This window comes from Pavona decussata, unplaced genomic scaffold, assembly GCF_977016875.1.
Source record: "Pavona decussata unplaced genomic scaffold, jaPavDecu1.1 SCAFFOLD_67, whole genome shotgun sequence".
NCBI classification, from domain to species: Eukaryota; Metazoa; Cnidaria; class Anthozoa; order Scleractinia; family Agariciidae; genus Pavona; species Pavona decussata.
In genome coordinates, this window is record NW_028145486.1 from 1134700 (window position 1) to 1153025 (window position 18326).

At 37.5% G+C, this 18326-nt stretch overlaps 1 protein-coding gene across 1 annotated transcript; it reads left to right on the plus strand.

Annotated features, from left to right (window-relative positions):
- The first annotated feature begins 13010 nt into the window (after window positions 1-13010).
- LOC146477963 (uncharacterized) lies at window positions 13011-16397 on the plus strand. The gene has a single exon (XM_085112623.1). It carries the CDS (start codon window positions 13012-13014, stop codon window positions 15964-15966), a length of 2955 nt encoding a protein of 984 aa, XP_084968749.1. The 5' UTR covers window position 13011; the 3' UTR covers window positions 15967-16397.
- Window positions 16398-18326: the final 1929 nt, after the last annotated feature.

An 18326-nucleotide genomic window follows, 5' to 3' on the forward strand; every position in this document is an offset into this window, starting at 1 on the left:
ATAGGCAGCCACAAGGTGTTGGAACAAAGGATTGCCAGTTTATATGAAAACCTTTCAGATGTAACCGATGAAAGAGACTCTCTTTTTAATGAAGTCGAGTTGCTGAGCAACACTCACAAGGTGATAGAGCACAGCATGGATCTCTTGGAGAAAAGCATTTGTCCTGTTTCCAATAAATTTAACAGTGCGTCGTCACTTGTGGAAGATTCTATGGAGAGGCTTGAAGTTTGGCGAAGTGCTGGCTTCACTGAAGGTACAGTGTTATGGGTTAAAGGTAGAGTACATCTTCAGCTCAATGTTTCTCCTCTTGCTCGAACGAATATTCTTAAAACGTTAGCCTGTAAGAAGACGAAAAGCAAATTGCGAACGGCTTCTATGTCCAGTTAAGTCCCCCAAAGCGCTAAACATACTGTTTCGTCTTTTTAATATAGTGTACGCAAGTAATTTGCGCCCATACTTCCTAACGCCAATAGACTAGCTAAGTTACGCGGCAGTGATGCAAGTGCTTCATACTTAGGACAAATAATCTGGACACCCTTCTTTTCCAAGTCAGTAGTATTTCATTTAGCCGCGTTACACAGAATTAGCAATCAGAGCTTGTTTAAAGGTGCACTTGCAAATTGCTTGTATACTAAGAATACTAAACGATGTAGAGAGTTAATATAGTGAATGATTACCCATGTAATGATTTTGATAAATCAATTGGATATGTTCGCAAACATTGATCAAAGCCGGGTTGTTCAAGACCTCTTAACGGTATTAAGTACAAGAAAACGGTGATGGCGCTTTACTGTAAACTATTTGACAGAGCAAAAAAAACACCAAAACACCTTCACTTGTTTGTTTTGTTGTTGTTTTTTTGCCAAATCATTTCCCCTTTTAACGGTAGTAGCAAATCATTTCTCAATTTACAAAAACGGCACCAGGTTTGGCCTATAAACGTGGAGGTTGTACATCGGCCACGATGACAGGACCAGCTCAAGAGGCTATTTCGCGATTAAAATGTATGAAATGTCACAAAGTTAAGGAAAAACAAATGAAAGAATATCACAGCTTTCAGTTTAAGGTGGGGTTGTCTTATCGCCCTCTGAACCAATATTAAAGTCGCCTTTTTGGTGTAAAATTGGCAAAACTAACTTCTTCCAACGAGAACAATACAAAATGTACCCAAAATAACAATCAGAATTTTCGATTTGGACGTGGATCTCGAAATTAAAATGTTTTTATTTTATTCCTTTTGTTGAAGGTGCTCCAGACCAGGCCAAGTTGATAACGAAGCTTAACCAGATACATGAACTACTGCAACACAAAAACAAGTTGGACGTTAAGCTGAGACAAGAACTTCAGGAGACTAAAGTTGAGCTTGAGAAGGAAAAAGAAAGGTTCAAAAGAGGATTGAACGAGCGAAAAACGAGAGAGCGTTATCTAAAAGACAGCAAAGAAAAACTTGAGACACAGCTGATACAAATGGAGAAAGAATCCTATGATTTACTTCAGGAGCTGTCCCTATTACAGGTTTGTATCTCTGGTACAAACGTTTCTTTAATTTAAAACTACGTACGATTTGAATGCGACTCTAGTACATTAACTTCTTTGCCAAGACCACAATCTGCGATTCGCTAAAAAATAAACAGTGAATACACACCTTAGAATAAACAAAAAGTATAGCAAGACAAATAACGAAAAATAGCCGAAAAATATGAAATAATGGAACAAAAAATAATATAATACGAAACTTACCACAAGATCTGTATGGCAACTCCGGAGACAAAAAACTGAATTACATTACGTGAAAGTAAAACTTTTATACCGAACCAAGAGAGGATCCTCTCTTGACCGAACTAAAAGGCAATATATGAAGACGTTTTCGGATTGTATAACACGAATTACTTAATTACTTAGGTCCTTTTAAGAAACGAGATAGAAATCCATTGGCTGCAGTAAAACGTTGCACACAGCTGATTTACAGTGTGAAGAAACCAAACTTACAAAATCTTTCTTGTGAACACATATATGAGTTTAAGGGCGCGGGAGAACTACTTTAAATGTTCACAATTTTGCCAAATTAACTAAATTAGTGATTAACTGTGCATTTACTCAAGAAAACAAACGAGGCCGCATATGTATGCCTTGAGTACCCATTTTTCAGTGTTTTTTTAATTTGTCATTGGTTTTGAATTAAATTTTTGGAAAATAGTAATAAGCCTAAAGTTATGCAAAAGACAAAATTTGTCACTAATTGGCGTCAACAGTTTTTAAACAACTTGACTGTTTTCAACTGCTTCGAATTAATATTGTGATTTTTGTTTTGTTGTTTTTTTCAGCCGGGGAAGAAGATGAACGTATTTAGACGCTGTTTCAGATGTCTTCAGCCAAACGAATTTAATTAAAAGCTTCCTTTTACTTCTGTATTTTAAACTTTAATTAGCTAATTTGTGTTTTCTATTTTTGTTTACTGTTGTTGTAATGTTGATTTCCGTGTATAGTATTTTGTTTCTTTATATTTTACGTCAAAAAAAAAAAAAAGAAAAAACAGAAAAAAAAACACAAACAAAAAGGTAAAAAAGCAAAAAAAAAAAGTAAACATCTGAAAAAACAAAACAACAATAAAAAACAGATCACATAATCCAAAACTGACTAGGTAATGACGGCAATCTTCATTTTGATGAATATGAAAAATATGGGATGTTTCTCTTTTCTCTAGACGAATTATACCTATTCTGGTATTTCACCAGATGGACCTTAAATCAGTGGCATTTTCCGTCTTTTCACTTTTCCCTTTGTTAAATGAAAATTGTGCTAAATTTGACTGTAATTTCATTTTCCACTTTGGCGCAGGTGGTTCGAAAATAGAAAATTGAAAACATATCTTTTATTAATCATTTTTCTCTTTGTACGGTTTCCGTTTTTGATTTTATCATTTTATCTTTCGTTTTCCCATTTCTTGCTGGAGCATGCGCACCACTTGTTCCATACATTCTCTGGTACAAAAAAAGAAAAAAAATCAACAACAACAACAGTTGATGGCTTTCCACGCACATCCTCTGCAAAACACAGAGACACATAGTTTCTCTGTGCTTCTCTGTTTCAAAACACAACACGATTTGCTTTCACAAGTGTATAAGCTAAAACAATTTTGTAAGTGGGGCACAAAAAAAAGCTGGAAACCAACACAAACAAAAACTGCCAAAAAAAAGACAAAAAAGAAAAAAAATCATAAAATAAAAAAAAAAAAAACCCACACAAAAAAAAAAAAAAAAAAAAACAAAGAAATAAAACAAAACAACCAAGGAAAGGAAAAAATCTAAGGAAAAAAATGATACTTTCTACCTTCTATTTCAGTTCTATTTTCGAACAGCGTTTACCGGCCAAAGTGGAAAAATAGGAATTTCATTTAAATTTAAATTTTTGATAAATTTAACAAAGGGGTAAAATGCATATTAAGGAATAGCACTGACGCGAAAGGATAAAACAACGAGACCGGGCCCGTTTACATGAAAGTTTTCAGTCTAAATTACAGGAGTAAACGCGAGGTAAGATCGCATATGAACAACCTTCACTCTTGATGTAAACATTTTTTTGCTTCTCAGCTGCATTGATCACATGCAGTACATACAAGTCGAGGCAAAGGAACCGCTAAACACTATTTACGCCGTTTAATTTTTTTTGTCAAATCTATCGAGGAACAGTATTTGCTACTGTCCTCCAGTTCAGGAATTTCATCGCGATTGGGATGAATTCGTCTCTAGAGATGTGGCCTCGTCCTGGCATCTCGGGATGAAAGAACTGTGCATACGAAAAGATATATATTGAATCCCGTGACGATACTCATTCCCGGTCATCTCTGCTTTCATGTAAACGAGCCCTTATGTAATATATAACAATGATGTTTATGATCAGACGTATAGTTGAATTCAATTAACATCGGAAATGTTCCTTATTGCTTAGTACTAGTTGTGAAGGTTTTGATTTACGGTTTCAACTGATTTAGTTTGAAATACAAAAGAGACACTGAACATCGATGTTATAAACAACTGTAATTTTCTCTCTTTATCAATCAAATTAATCAGCTTTCAAACATCCACGATTGTTATAATTTAATTTCATTTATCATTAAATAAAATAATATTTTAAAACATTCAATTGTAGATTCTCGTCTTATATAACGAGTTTTGCTTACCATGGTATCACATAAAAACAAAATATCCACTCTTGCACTAGAAGACAGTGTGGGACTAGGACAATGTTTAGTCGACTTGGTCTTTACATATTAGCTCATATCAAGGACGGTGGCTACAAATACAGATCTGAAGTATTTTTGCGCAATTTATGACTATGCGGGAAAAGCAGATCTGAGCAAGGGTTATTGGAATCCAAAAAGAAACTTGGTGGTAACCACGCATTTTTTAGAATAAGTTAAGCAACAATAATTCTAAAAAGAGCCAAAACACAAAACAATGTGTGATATTTTCCCCCCAATTTGAAGCTTTTAAATTATCTCTGAAAAATGCGTGATTACCCCCATTTTTTTTTTTCGAATTCCAATAACCCTTGCCAAGATCTGCCTTTCCCTCGTTAACCGCGCAAAAATATCTCTGTTTTAGTAGGCACAGCCGTTAAGAAACCGGACTTTCTCAAACTACCCGGAGATGAGTAGAAAGTATGCGTAGTAGCAAAAGCAGATGCCGTCTTTAACGTTGTCGGAAAGCCACGAGCTCACTCGAGAAGACCGAAAGGTAGTGTGGGTAATCTTAGAGTTTGCAGTACCATAGGATGGGTGAAAATACCATAATCATTTGCCTCTGCAATCTATTTTCTGTAGAGATGAGTCAAAGCCGAGTTTAGTAAATTGATTAACAAATAAGCTAGACCACCCTGAGGTCTCATCAGCTTGCCGACAATGTTAATTCAAAAAGCGGAATGATTACGCGCCAACAGCACTAAACCAACGAACGGGAAAACGGCATTTTAATTGGTTTAGCCGACTAAACCAATTAACCAATTAACCGGATGACTGGAAATGCGCAAAGGTCACCCCACTTTTTAAACAAGGCGATCGGGACGACTTAAATAATTGTCGTCCAATTTCGGTGATCTCAGTTATGGCAAAGGTCTTTGAAAGAATCGTCTATGATCAATTATATGCCTACCTAGAAGAGCACAATATAATCTGTAAATATCAATCAGGCTTTCGTGCCATTTACTTAACTGTCACGGCTCTCCTTGTAGCCACGGACACTTGGGCGTACAATTTTGACCGCGGTAAAATCAACGCCGTTGTTTTCTTAGATCTCAAAAAGGCCTTTGACACAGTTGACCATGAGATCCTTTTATCAAAATTAAGCAATTACGGCATATATGGTAACGCGCATCAATGGTTTAAGTCATATTTAGAGAATCGTACTCAAATGTGCTCCATCAACGGATCGCTCTCTCAAAGCTGTTTATTAAGTTGTGGTGTTCCCCAGGGGACGATTTTAGGTCCATTACTATTTCTGTTATACATCAAAGATCTTCCAAACTGTCTTTCAAATTGTGAGCCGAGGATGTACGCTGATGACACCCACCTTACATACGCAGGTGATAATGCAGGCAATATTCAGTTGCATCTAAATCAAGATTTAGAAAATGTTCACAATTGGCTGGGAGCAAATAAACTTACTCTAAATATGACTAAAACCGAGTTTATGCTTATCGGGTCTAGGCAGAGGCTAAGTATTCTCACAGAGTCCCCGACATTTGCAATTAATGATTTTCAAGTTAGCTAGGTCACTACTGCAAAATCACTTGGAGTGACCATCGATGACAGACTTGATTGGAGTGGCCATATCGAGAAAGTAACAAAGAATTGGAATTGAAAGTCGCTTCTGGTATTGGGGCCATAAAACGAATAAGGCACCTTGTACCTCAGGCGACCTTACAACAAATATATCAAGCTTTAATACAGCCACACTTTGATTATTGCAACATTGTTTGGGGAAACTGTGGGATAACCTTACGGAATAAGGTTCAAAAGCTACAAAACAGAGCAGCCCGTGTTTTGACCTACTCAAGCTATGACGTAGATGCCGGTCACCTTTTCAAACTTCTAGGGTGGAAAAACCTAGCTTGCCAGCAACAATTTCAAAGAGCTACGATGTTTTACAGGTCTCTGCACGGGTTGGCTCCAATCTATCTTCTAAATTTCTAAATTTGAAAGGCGAGAAGTCGCATATAACCTAAGGGACTCTGAAAATAAACTCAACGTTCCATTACCGCGCACAAACTGTTACAAAAACAGCTTCAGCTATAATGGCGCCATTCCCTGGAACAGTCTTCCTTGTAACTTAAGGGAAGCAGAGTCCCTTGGGCAATTTAAACGATTACTCAAAGAACTGTAAGGCACGGCATTCGTGGAAAGCAGCTTTTTTATTTAAACATTTTTATTATATTAGTATTAGGCATTTTTAAAGCTGACGAATTTTATACCGTGGATAAATAAAGATAATCATATCATATCATATCAAACAAACGTAGTGGGTTTTGGTTGGTTTCGGTCCGTTACCCGAGAATCAATCGATATTTATCTTTGACGTCATTCTTGTTAGAGCTAACACTCAAAATATCAGCACTCAAATCTCTTTAAGGACGGTGCCTACTTTTGTTACTGCGCATATTCTATGCGCATCTCGAGATACTCGAGGTTCCTAGGGGTGGTGCCTGCTAATACAGGGATATTTTTGCGCGGTTTAAAGCTACGCGGAGAAAGCAGAACTTAGCAAGTGCTCTTGGTATCCAAAAAGGAAATTGGGGGTAACCATGCATTTTTCAGAGATAATAAAGCTTGAGGGTTCCGCAGTAGAGTTCAAATCCACCGTCGTTCTACCCCTACGTACAGGGAGTATCGGAGCCTCTTCGCCGTTGCCTAGAACAACAAGGCATTCGCACTGTCTTCAAATCCGAAATGACACATAGGTCACATTTGGTGCGACCTTAGGACACCGTCGATCCGGCTAAACAAGATGGCATGGTTTACAGGATTCCCTGTGAATGCGGTTAAGTCTACATCGGGGAAACAGGGAGATCTATGCACGAGAGAATCAAAGGGCACGACATGGATATACGACTCGCCCGTACCCAGACCTCCGCCGTTTCTGAGACCAGCAATTATCCGTTTTGGAACGAGCAAAGCAGCAAAGATGCAAGGGGAAGGGACAAAAGGCAATTTAGGTTAAACTAATGTGTAACATGCCATGTAGTTATAATCGCCAAGTCATTAAATGAAACTTGGGCTGACCCATTAAGCCAGTCTCTTGCTAATTAAAAGTTTGTCAAGATCTTGACATTTATACCTTGGGCATGAAGTAACAAAAATTACATATTTTCTGCTCAGGAGAACTGCATTTAATGGCATAATAATCTCCCTGTTAGAACTGCACTTAAACTGTATTTTCAAAATTAATTTTAGTGTTTGTTATAACCATATCATAAAAATATGTCAAGGAACTTTTACTGAAAATATTTTTTAAATAAATTATTCCATGGCTGTGCATATTAAAGAAGGTGCCTTTACAGATACAAGCTTGAAAAGCTCTGATGACACGTTTTGACGAATCCATATGGAGCCGAGAACCAACCCACTCCGATGGTGCCACACACTAAACCAAAAAGCGCTTGCTTTGGTTTTGCTTTCCTAAGCTCTCTGTGAATGGTTAGCAAACCTCATTGCACCACGATCTTAACTAATATCAAACAAACCAATCGTGACTTGTTCGGACGCCTTTTCCCGCGCTTTACATCGATGACATCTATCTGCTTCGAGTTTTGATGGGTTCATTCCATTGTTTAGGTCTGTTCTTATTAGTTAGAGCTATAAAATTGGTTTGATTTTACGACATTCAAAATAAAAACCGCTTTAATTACACATTTTCATCTTCACCTTCAATGTAAAAACGATATTAGTTTTATCTACTGAAAAAAATGAAAAGCAGCATTTTGTGTACCCGTGCTTACATTTATCTCTGACGAAGTCAATAACCATACCGTTCCACCTGCAGACATCCATTGATATCACAAGCTTAGCGAAAAACTTCTTACACCACTTGCATGTTTCATTTACACTAATAATAAATTTCATATATCATATAATTCGAATAAATAAATTCTTTGACATACATTTAGCAACAATAAAAACTACAACCAAAAAGGAGGGAAATTTTCACCCATTTATGTAGGGATGTGTTTATTCGTGTGTGGTTCATTAATTGTTCTTGTCTTCCGTTTAATCAGTTTAAAAATTTGTATTTTTATTTTATTTTACACTTTTTCGTCACGTTTTTGATACATTCTAACGTCGTTAAGAACTACCATCTTTTACGATTGTATATATCATATATGATAATTCTCTACACAAGGACTCGAACTTGAAAATGTGTGATGATAAGTCGATAAGTCGTTTTTAGCGCTAGATAGTACTATATAATTGAGATATCAAGCTTTATTTTTGACTCAGTAAAGTAGTGGAAACAATAATAAATAGTTGTATACTCGTTGAATGCACTGCCAGTTTAACTGTTTTATTACTGTTACGAATTTTAATCCACATATTGCTAATAAGGCCTTCGAATTAGTACTTGACAGCCATGAACTGTTTTGAATGGAACAGTATTTTTAGTGTTTGGTTTTTCCTCTTCTTTAGTGATCCGCGTTAAATTTTATCTACAAAGTTTCCTGTTGCGATACCCACATTTTAATTATTTTAATTTCTTGAAACCAAACACCAACCACTTAAAACTTGCGTCAGTTGAATGGCCAAATAAGTCAACCGTAAGATATTACATCTATATTTAATTACCTTTTGCTACGTAATTACTTTCACTCTCTACAAATTGGTAAAAGCTTAGTAGGTGGCTTGTGGATCACTTCAGCGTTGATGGTAAGTTATTTAAACCCTGCTCGCAATTTTTGTTTGTAAATTAGATTTCTCTGCTTTGGAGATTTATGTAGATGTGTATCTTAAACATTACAGGGCTCCCTCTACTTTTGAACACACGTTCTGGGTTTAAGGAGCTTCCATTTAAAAGGGCAGTAACAATAACCTGTGGCTATATTCAATTCATCTGATAATTTCATACTTTTTTACTTATTTTCTGGTTGTTTCTTTTTTTCTTTTTTATGCAAGATTTTGATGAAATAATTTTTTTTTCAGTGTGTAATGTAATGCTTGCTTATTTCACCAAGGATCAGAAGATGGTGACTGTCATGCGTTTCGTCTCTTTTCTCAAAATTAATATGTCTTCGGTGATTCAACAATAAAGGGCAGTTGTTTCTTGGGAAGTAAGAAAACGCTGAAAGGCTTCTTAGTGATTGTTTAAATCCTCTCACTCACATGACAGAATAATAATGATAGATTGCAGGTCGTGGGTTCGATTCTTTCTGATGTCAAAGATCTGTTTTTGTTTTTGTTGTTTTCTTTTTGTCTCACGCGGTCTCCCATTTTCTAACTAGGTTCATTTAGCACTTTAACATACACAATGGAGTTAATCCTTTGATTGATAATTTTTGTGATAACCAAGTTAGCCAATTCGAGATGGGAATCGAACAACTTCGAAGACTGTGGGCAAATTAGAACACGCCGTAGGTTAAGCTAAGTTGGCAATCGCAGGAGTTTTGGAACGCAATTACGCTATTTCCGAATTGGACTCTAGCATGTGGTTCGACTAAATCTGTTAACTAAACTGTGCACTGAACTTTGTGGTAAACAATTTGGAAAATAATACATTATATAGTTACTAACTGTGTCACGGTTTAAGATGATTGGTTATAAAATTTTCTTGGGCCACACTAAGTTTTGGAACGCAATTACGCTATTTCCGAATTTGACTCTTGCACGTGATTCGACTATTATCTGTTCATTAACTTGTGTACTGAACTTTGTGCTAAACAATTTGGAAAATAATAAATTTGATAACGAGAATGACCTATTATTCAGTAATGACACAGGCAAACTCGGAAAAAGAAATTCCGAGTGCTACTAACTGTATCACGGTTTAAGATGATTGGTTATAAAATTTGCTTGGGCCACACTACGTTTTGGAACGCAATTACGCTATTTTCCAAATTGGACTCTTGCAAGCATGTGGTTCGACTATTATCTGTTAATTAAATTGTGCACTGAACCTTGTGTTAAACAATTTGGAAAATAATTGGATAGTTACTAAACGTATCACGGTTTTTAAGATGATTGGTTGGGCCACACTACGTTTTGGAACGCAATTACGCATTGGATTCTTGCAAGCATGTGGTTCGACTATTATCTGTTAATTAAATTGTGCACTGAACCTTGTGGTAAACAATTTGGAAAATAATTGGATAGTTACTGAACGTATCACGGTTTAAGATGGATGGTTGTAAAATTTGCTTGTGCCACACTAAGTTTATTTATTGATGATTTAATGTCAAGCACTTACCTGGTGAAAATAGACTTACTTACCTACTTAATTAAATCTGAAAGCTTTTTTAACAATAAATATAACTTTTTTTTGTCGACTCTTAAGATGGCTTGCACCGGTTTCCAGAACATTTCATCGCGTATACTTTGATGGATCAATACTACTACTTATACCAGTTAATACAACAGTAATGGCATCAACTGATAAAGAGTGGTAGTATTAATCCGTCAAAATATATGATGGAAAGTGTTTGGAAGCACCTTTAGTGCATGCCAGTTGAGCCTCTTTGAATTGTTGGTGATGAAAATGCATATTAATGAGTAGTGTGAAGTGTAAACTGAACCCTTAAAAATCCTCTAGAACAATGTTGGTATTATACGTCGAATCGAAATTGCAAGCTACATGATCGAGAGATTTTGATTATGATTCTTCAAAAGCAGTTTGATGAAAACAGGAATGTAAGTCAAGGATCAAGAATCCAGAGCAAAGTGGATACAACGCAAACGTGTGTTATTTAACAATTATTCCATGAGTGTCCGTTGGATATGAGAAGCGCCGATTTGGCTATAACCAATCCCATATCCAGCAAGCGCGAATGGAATAATTGTTTTATTAAATTCTCAGCGTTTGGATATTGCTGTTGAAGTTTACTGAATTTTGTTTAAAGTAAAAATTTCTTTCAAATTAAAACGACCGGATGTTGAGGCAACTTCCGACCAAAGCGACAACGTAATGATCACATGACACCATAGTTGAGAGATGATGACACGCGCAGCTCTTTGTAAACGGAGTTGAATGAAAAATCCAAAGCGAAGTAGATCGGACTCAGCCGGACACCTCAAACTTAAAAACGTTCAAGCGTACGAGTTACAACCTTTCTGAAACAAGCATTCAAGTGCTAATCGAGAAGCGTAATAGTTGTGCACATTTGAGCAAATGTTTTGCTGTGTGGTGCCAAGCGAAGGAAGGGCTCAGGGACGGCTTTTTTATGCTGAACTGAATTCCTCGCAGAAGTTTTAAAACACTTAAGGCAAGTCCAAGTGTACTAGGTACAACCTCACTGAGACAAGCATTCAGCGCAAGTTTTTAAATTTCAAGCTTATCGAGAAGCGTAAGAGCTGTGCACATCTGTGCAAATGTTTTGCGGAGTGGTGCGACGGAAACGAACATTATGGTCGCCGCTCCGCGTACGGATTTCATAGATGAACTTTTGTAACTGAAGTCCCCGTAAATGCGTAGAAACATAAAGGCAGGCATTAAGCTCTTCTTGAGAGATTTCTTCGATCGGTTTTAATCTCTTACCACCAGGATTTGCAAGCCATCCTGAAATTTTTGTAGGTAACCGGTTGTTGTTGCTGTTGTTATGTGATCTAAATCGTAAAATCGTGCAATTTTTCTGATTTTAAAGGAAACTTCAGAGATACGTACTATAAAATAGTGTCATACCGAACTTTGTGGCTTTTATTGTTGTTATATTGAGATGGCATTGTCTGGTATTTCTTTCTTTTCTTTCTTTTTTCTCCATTTTTCCGAAGAAACTTTCGCTTCGTGGCGAAAACAAAATTTACCTTGGGGCAATCGTTTTCCATAAAAGGTCAAACTACGGTCTATGAGCTGATAGCCGGGATTTAGTGAACCAATCAGAACGCTAGAAATGCATTATCCGAGGTTGAGAATTTAATAATAACATTTTAATCTCCCAATAGAGGTGCGCCTTTTCAATTCCTGAAGCGAAAATAAGGCGCCCAACGGATCTTTAAGGTAGAATTTATTCCAAAAAAGACATAATGGGAAAAATGATAAATTAGTATAACCTTTATTTAAAATGTGACCTCGAGCAAATAGTTTGGATTTTGAAATTTCCATGGGCCCCTGGAGAGTGACCAAGTACAGGACGAACCAGTTTCTAAACTCAGTCAGGCCCAGTTATTTCAAGGAAGTGTAGCCTCACCTTAACATTAGGAAGGTCTAAATGGAATTCAATCTGGCCAACCGAACAGTTAGTGATCTAATTCGTCTAGCGAAAACAGTGTCGAGAAGGCATAAAGAGGCTGATCGGCGTGCAGGTGTCTACTCAAAATGAGCCGCTTGAAAAAAAAAAAAAAACATATTAGGTCTATTGAATGTCTTCCGCTATTGTCTAAGAAAAATAACTATCCCTCAGACTTTTGTTGTTCTTTAATGTCCAGCGTATAATAACAGTATCTTGCATTTCAGAAAAATTTGTGAAAAGTGTAATCTCAGTTCCTAAAAATTGATTTTGTGACGTCACAGCTTATCATGACGTCATAATAGACTTTTCAGTCGTTCGCATTACTACTTAAAACCAGTAAATTTATCGTTTAAATGAAACTATTATTGTAATGGCATATTCAAGAGTAAAATGTTGATGCATTTCACACATTCTTTGATGTAAAGCTCCGAACAAATTCGAATGTTTCATTACCTTTAGTTTTATGTTAATTACTTAAGGCAATTTCAGTGAAACTATTACTGTTTATGATCTTTAATAACTTTGTTGTACGAGGCTGAGGCTAAATTTACCTTATGTCTAATTTAAGCTGTTATGTCCACAGTGAAGATGATCATCTTTGCATTTGTATGGGGCGTTTTGATTCAGTGCTCAAATGCTGAGGGAGAGAACTCCCGCCAGACGGAGGTCAGTTTTGAAAACTTCTGCAATCACTTCAACGCTCTGCGCAGAGCGGGAACTGCTTCAGGATCCTCCACTATGAATTACGTAATAAGAGATCTGAAAAGTATCAGCGACCAGCTCGTAGCAAATGGCGTTCTTCCGGGGAGATATCCACTGACTGCAGCTCAAGAAAAGTGTGTTGATCCAGCCAAGTATTTCGACCAAGAGTGCGTTTACGCCTTCTATTTCCATATTACAGTCGAAAATCCTTTTTTCCTTCGTATTATACGAGAGAACATTCGGGCAATTTATGTAGATATTTGGCTACTCCACCCCTTACTGCGACGCTGCCTTCCCCATATCGGCAAACAGCTGAGAAGCATTGACGCAAAGGCTTGGCTCGCTACAGGATTATCAGGAGAAAATGCCGCAAATTTTGTCCCGGTTCTTTATGGCAGAAGTGGACAGTTTCTTAGAGAAGAAATTCAACTTTCCTGTAAAAACAATATTATTGAGCAAACATTCTGTGTATCTTTACCCGAGCTGGTTAACTTAGTTTATGCCTTCGAAAAAGTCAAATATGCGAGTAAGACTGGAGTAGAATGGAATGCTTTTCTGTTGCATTTTGTAATGTTAAAGCACAACAACCCAGTTGAATTTCAGCAAGTATATCCAACGACAACTCAACAAGTCAGCGATCTTATCAGTAAGAACATAGAGAAAATCTTTAAGTACTTTGGTCAAGGGCAGATAGACGAATTAAAAGCAATGATGACCTTGGTACCAGATCTAAAGATCATAAAATCAGGATGTGAAACGTCATGGAACCTCCCTAGCAACGTCAAGAAAAATGAGTGTATATTCTGGAAAGCAATCATCCAAATACAAGCTTACCTCAAATCAACAACTTCTCCAGTAAGTGGAAAAGTTAAAAAAATACTCAATACTAACATTGACTACCCTGCCTTTCTACGCCTGACAGAAATGGATAGAATTCTTCAGGTTGTCCAGAATCAAGAAACGGCTCTCCATAAGCTTACCCAATGGCTTAAGAGTGAGTTATCCAAAACAATCAATGAAAGATTCAAAGGTCTTCAATCGTATTTTCAAAAAGTTGAAATGTTCAACAGAGAGAAATCCAAAGCAGACATTGGTTATATCAATGGACGGCTAGACAAGTATTCTAAACTTATTCCCTCGCTCAGCGCTCAGCTTGGTGGCAAGCTTGATGAAATCTTAAAACACGCGATCGCAGCGGTTTCGTTGGAAATTGCTGAAGACACAGTTCAGGTGGGACTTGCAGCAGCTGTTCTGATGAATCCCGCTGAAAAGCTTTTTGGTGGTTCCAGTGCTGGGGATTTCATGGATCGAGCCGCAAAATTGGCGAATACACTTACTACTATGGGAGCTTTAATTCAGATGAGCAAATCTTTCAATAAACTCGTAACCAAAACTGACAGCATTTCTACTAGATTCAATGCCAACGCAAATTTTCTCGACAATGTCCGAGGCTTAATTGACATTATCGAACAGGGAACATCAACAGTTGATTTTGAAACTAAAAAACAAGAATTTTTGAGTGAATACACAGCTTATGATCCACAAGTAGAGAAACCCGAATTAGCGGGCATGGTACAAACGTGGGAAAACCTGATTGAAGATTCGTGCGAAGTCATACTTGGAACAGAGTCAGCTCTCGCAGCAACTGTTAAAGCCTTGGTTCGAACCTCTGGATTGTGTCCAAAGACAAAGGTTCTAGCACAGGAAATGATTGCAACTTATGAAGAGATCTATGACTTCCAGTTTGAACTCATTGAGACTATGGCATCCTACATGAGAGCAGCTACAGCTACAGATGCTGCCTCGAGTATAGCAACGGATTACGAAGACCTTTCCAGGAGGGCAGATGAAGATGAAGATGTTGTCAAAGAGCTAAAGATTTTAAGTCAGGTGTCTTTCATCACATACAAAATTAACATTTGGCAAATCACGGAGGCATACTGTGACATATTAGAGTACAAAGAGGGCGGAGTTCGACCCAGCGTCTGCCAAGGCGTAAACAGTGTCATAGCAAATCTTGCTTCTCACGTCAGTCCAGTTTGTCGAAACGTGGAGGCAAATAAAGATGTACCAATCGAGTCTGATAACGAAGAAGCTTTCATGAGACTTTCTGACCTATATTCTGGAAAAACAGTAACTTTTAAGACACTGAATAGCCAATGGCTGGTTGACAACCGGTGGATTAACGCACAGGATCAAGACTCAGCAATTGTAGTAAAAAAGTTTGAAGTTTTTCTACCGACAGTGAGCACCACTGAACGTATGGTGCGGGTAGAAGCAAAAGTTATTGGATGGAACCAACACTCTCCGGAAAATGAAGGGCACAAAAGTTATGTCATCGTTCCACAGAAGAGTTTCATTTTTGAATATCTTGAGGGCCGTGATGCTCAGTGCAGAAAAGAAAGCGACTTGTTGACCAATCCATACGGGATGAGTTTACCGAAGATTTGTCCTCTTAATGTGGATGAAAACAACTGCCAGGAACTTATCACGAAGACACCGTTGTTTCCATCTGTTTATTCCCAATGGCAAGTTTCTGTAGCTGGCTACCAATCAGTTCCAGTCCCAGATCCAGATCCTGTTGCGGACTTCAGGCTTAAAGTTGGCGTGAAGCTTTGCATCTTGCAGCACTCGAATAAAGACAACGGGATGAAGACTAAGGATGGAGGAAAAATGAAAATGACAACGAAGGCCAAGAAGAAGAAGAAGCCTCGAAAGGAGACCCTTTGCCCTGATGGTCAATATTGGTCAGTAAGCTTAGATGCATGTGCTTCGTGTCCTAAGGGATCGCGGTCAGCCCTGAATGGCTACTACTGTGAGAAAATCAAAAGGAAGGATTGAAATAGTCTGTGACGATCACAGTTTAAAAGTCAAGTAAAAGAAAGTAACTACAGTAAGACCAGGAATAAAAGATTTGTAGTTAAGCTTCAGTTGAAGTGAATTAAAGTGATTGTTAAATCAAATTGGTGAAATGGCATTTTTATGTGGATTCCTCTCTTTCCTTTTTATGGGTGTTATCTCATGTTAACTTCAAAAGGCATAGGAATAGGAAGAGAGTAGTGACAAAAATAAAACAAAGAAAGGAAACGAAAAAGAAAAACTTTGCTAGTAAGGCGTGCACTTGTCATCCATTTGCCTGTGGATTGAACGCTGACAGTGAGCTTGCTTTCAGCTTGGCGTCTCACTCGTTTGATTCCATCAAGACTTATTAGTGTCTTTTAGCAAGTATCCTGAGTCAAACAGTTCAAGCTGGATGTTAAATCATGTGAGCAAATTTGTTCTCCGTCTGTGACGCGAAGAAGTTGAAATCATCGCCTCATTTGATATCCTATTTCTCGTCGCAAGACAAGCAATAAAGACTCGGGTATGTTCTCAGTGATTCTTAGTGCGTTGACTATTTGGGAGAAATTTTAAATGGAACAAAGGTTACCTCATAACTCTGCCTGCTGACAGATTTATTGTTGTGCTATTGACTTCAAGTTTTTAGTTGTTTGGATTATTTCTGGTTAAAAAAGAACATGAAAAAAGCGCACGTCTCAGCTTACTCTGTTTTAAAGACCGTATTTCGCTGGATTTCTGCCGCCTATCATATTCTTTTGAAAAGGTTTGGTTCTGAGGTTTTTTACGATGAGCAACAGTGTACTCTGTAAGAAGAATTAAGCTGTAGCATACAAGCTATAGCATACAAGCTTATACAACTTATATAGCTGTATACTCTGTATACAGACTGCAGAAATATATCCAATTTTAATTTGTGCGAGAGTTTTCCCCATTTAAGTCGACTAGACGAGTGAATGACAACAGTATCTTAATCAGAAAGGAAACCTCCAGATTAATATATATCATTTTGAAGAAATGGTAAACGCCGTAGCTGTAAAGCGAACAAGTTATGGATGCATTTGGCAGGCTTTCTAAGTAGTCAAGAGGCTAGAGTACCTCTCGGCTACGCCTCCAGCAACTCCTTCCTGCTTAGCAACCTCCCGCGTGCACCAGAACTCGAAAATTGCACACTGAACGTTTATCATTTCTTAAATAAAGTTTTTAATTTTCTCCATGTTAAAGCCATTATATTTGTCTGTGTGGGACCCAAAATAATTTATTCAAAATGGCGCCAAAACAGGTACACAACCAACAAACCAATGAAAAATCAATGAAAAATCAATGAAAAGTTCCAGGACACCCAGGAAACGAAAAGTCAACCAGAATTTCAGAATGTTCACCAAAGTTTGCTCAGTCAAGTTTCTATTCTCCAATGCCTATTCTTACCGGTCAGTAGTAGAAGTGTTTTAAAGTCTTCCTGTAACATTTTCGCTTAAATCACTGTCTACCATCATGCCACAAAACACCAGACAAACGAAGCAAATGACCAAATCAGTATCCCCTAGTAAAAGCAAGTTTAAATAGATTCTATCCAATCAGAGAATACATGCTGTATTTTCTATTTTTGATTAAAGTGCCATGGTCTTAAACTCTCTTCTTCTTTTGTTTGCGTCTTCGAATCCCTGCGTTAAACTTATGCAATTTTAGTTTCAGTCTTGTGCTATTTTCATCCGCCGCTTTGCGCTGCCTTAAATTTTACGTTTTTGCACTATCTTTATTTTTCTGCAATCGTAAATAAATAGATTGACATGCTCCCAGCCAATCAGCGCTAGAGAAGAGGACAAGGCTAGGTGTCCATTTCTGCGAACACCTGCGAGACATTGAAAAAGTAGGATCAAAACCAGTCGCTCGACACTTTCATCTCCCAAAGAATTCCTCTTCATAAATGGAGACATCACTGGCTTGAGCTTTGAATAAAATCCAAGGCGATGAGCTTTATAAGTTACTTACTTCTTTAACCACCTACCTATCTACCTGCCTGCCTACCAACCTGACTGCCTGCCTGTCTGCCTGACTACCCACTTACCTACCTACCTGCCTGCCTGCCTGCTTTCTTGCTTTCTGACTTAATGCTTATTGCTTAATCAGTGATGTATATTAGGCTTCAGGCATGCTTTGTTAATTAACAATTATTCCATGAGGGCGCGTTGGATATGAGATGGTAAATAGCCAACGAGGCGCGAAGCACCGAGTTCGCTATAACCAACCTCATATCCAACAAGCGCGAATGGAATAATTGTTTTATTAAACTTTTCCCGTTTCAATATTGATGTTGAAGTTTTAAGGATTTTATTTAAAGTAAAATTTCTTTTAAATTAAAA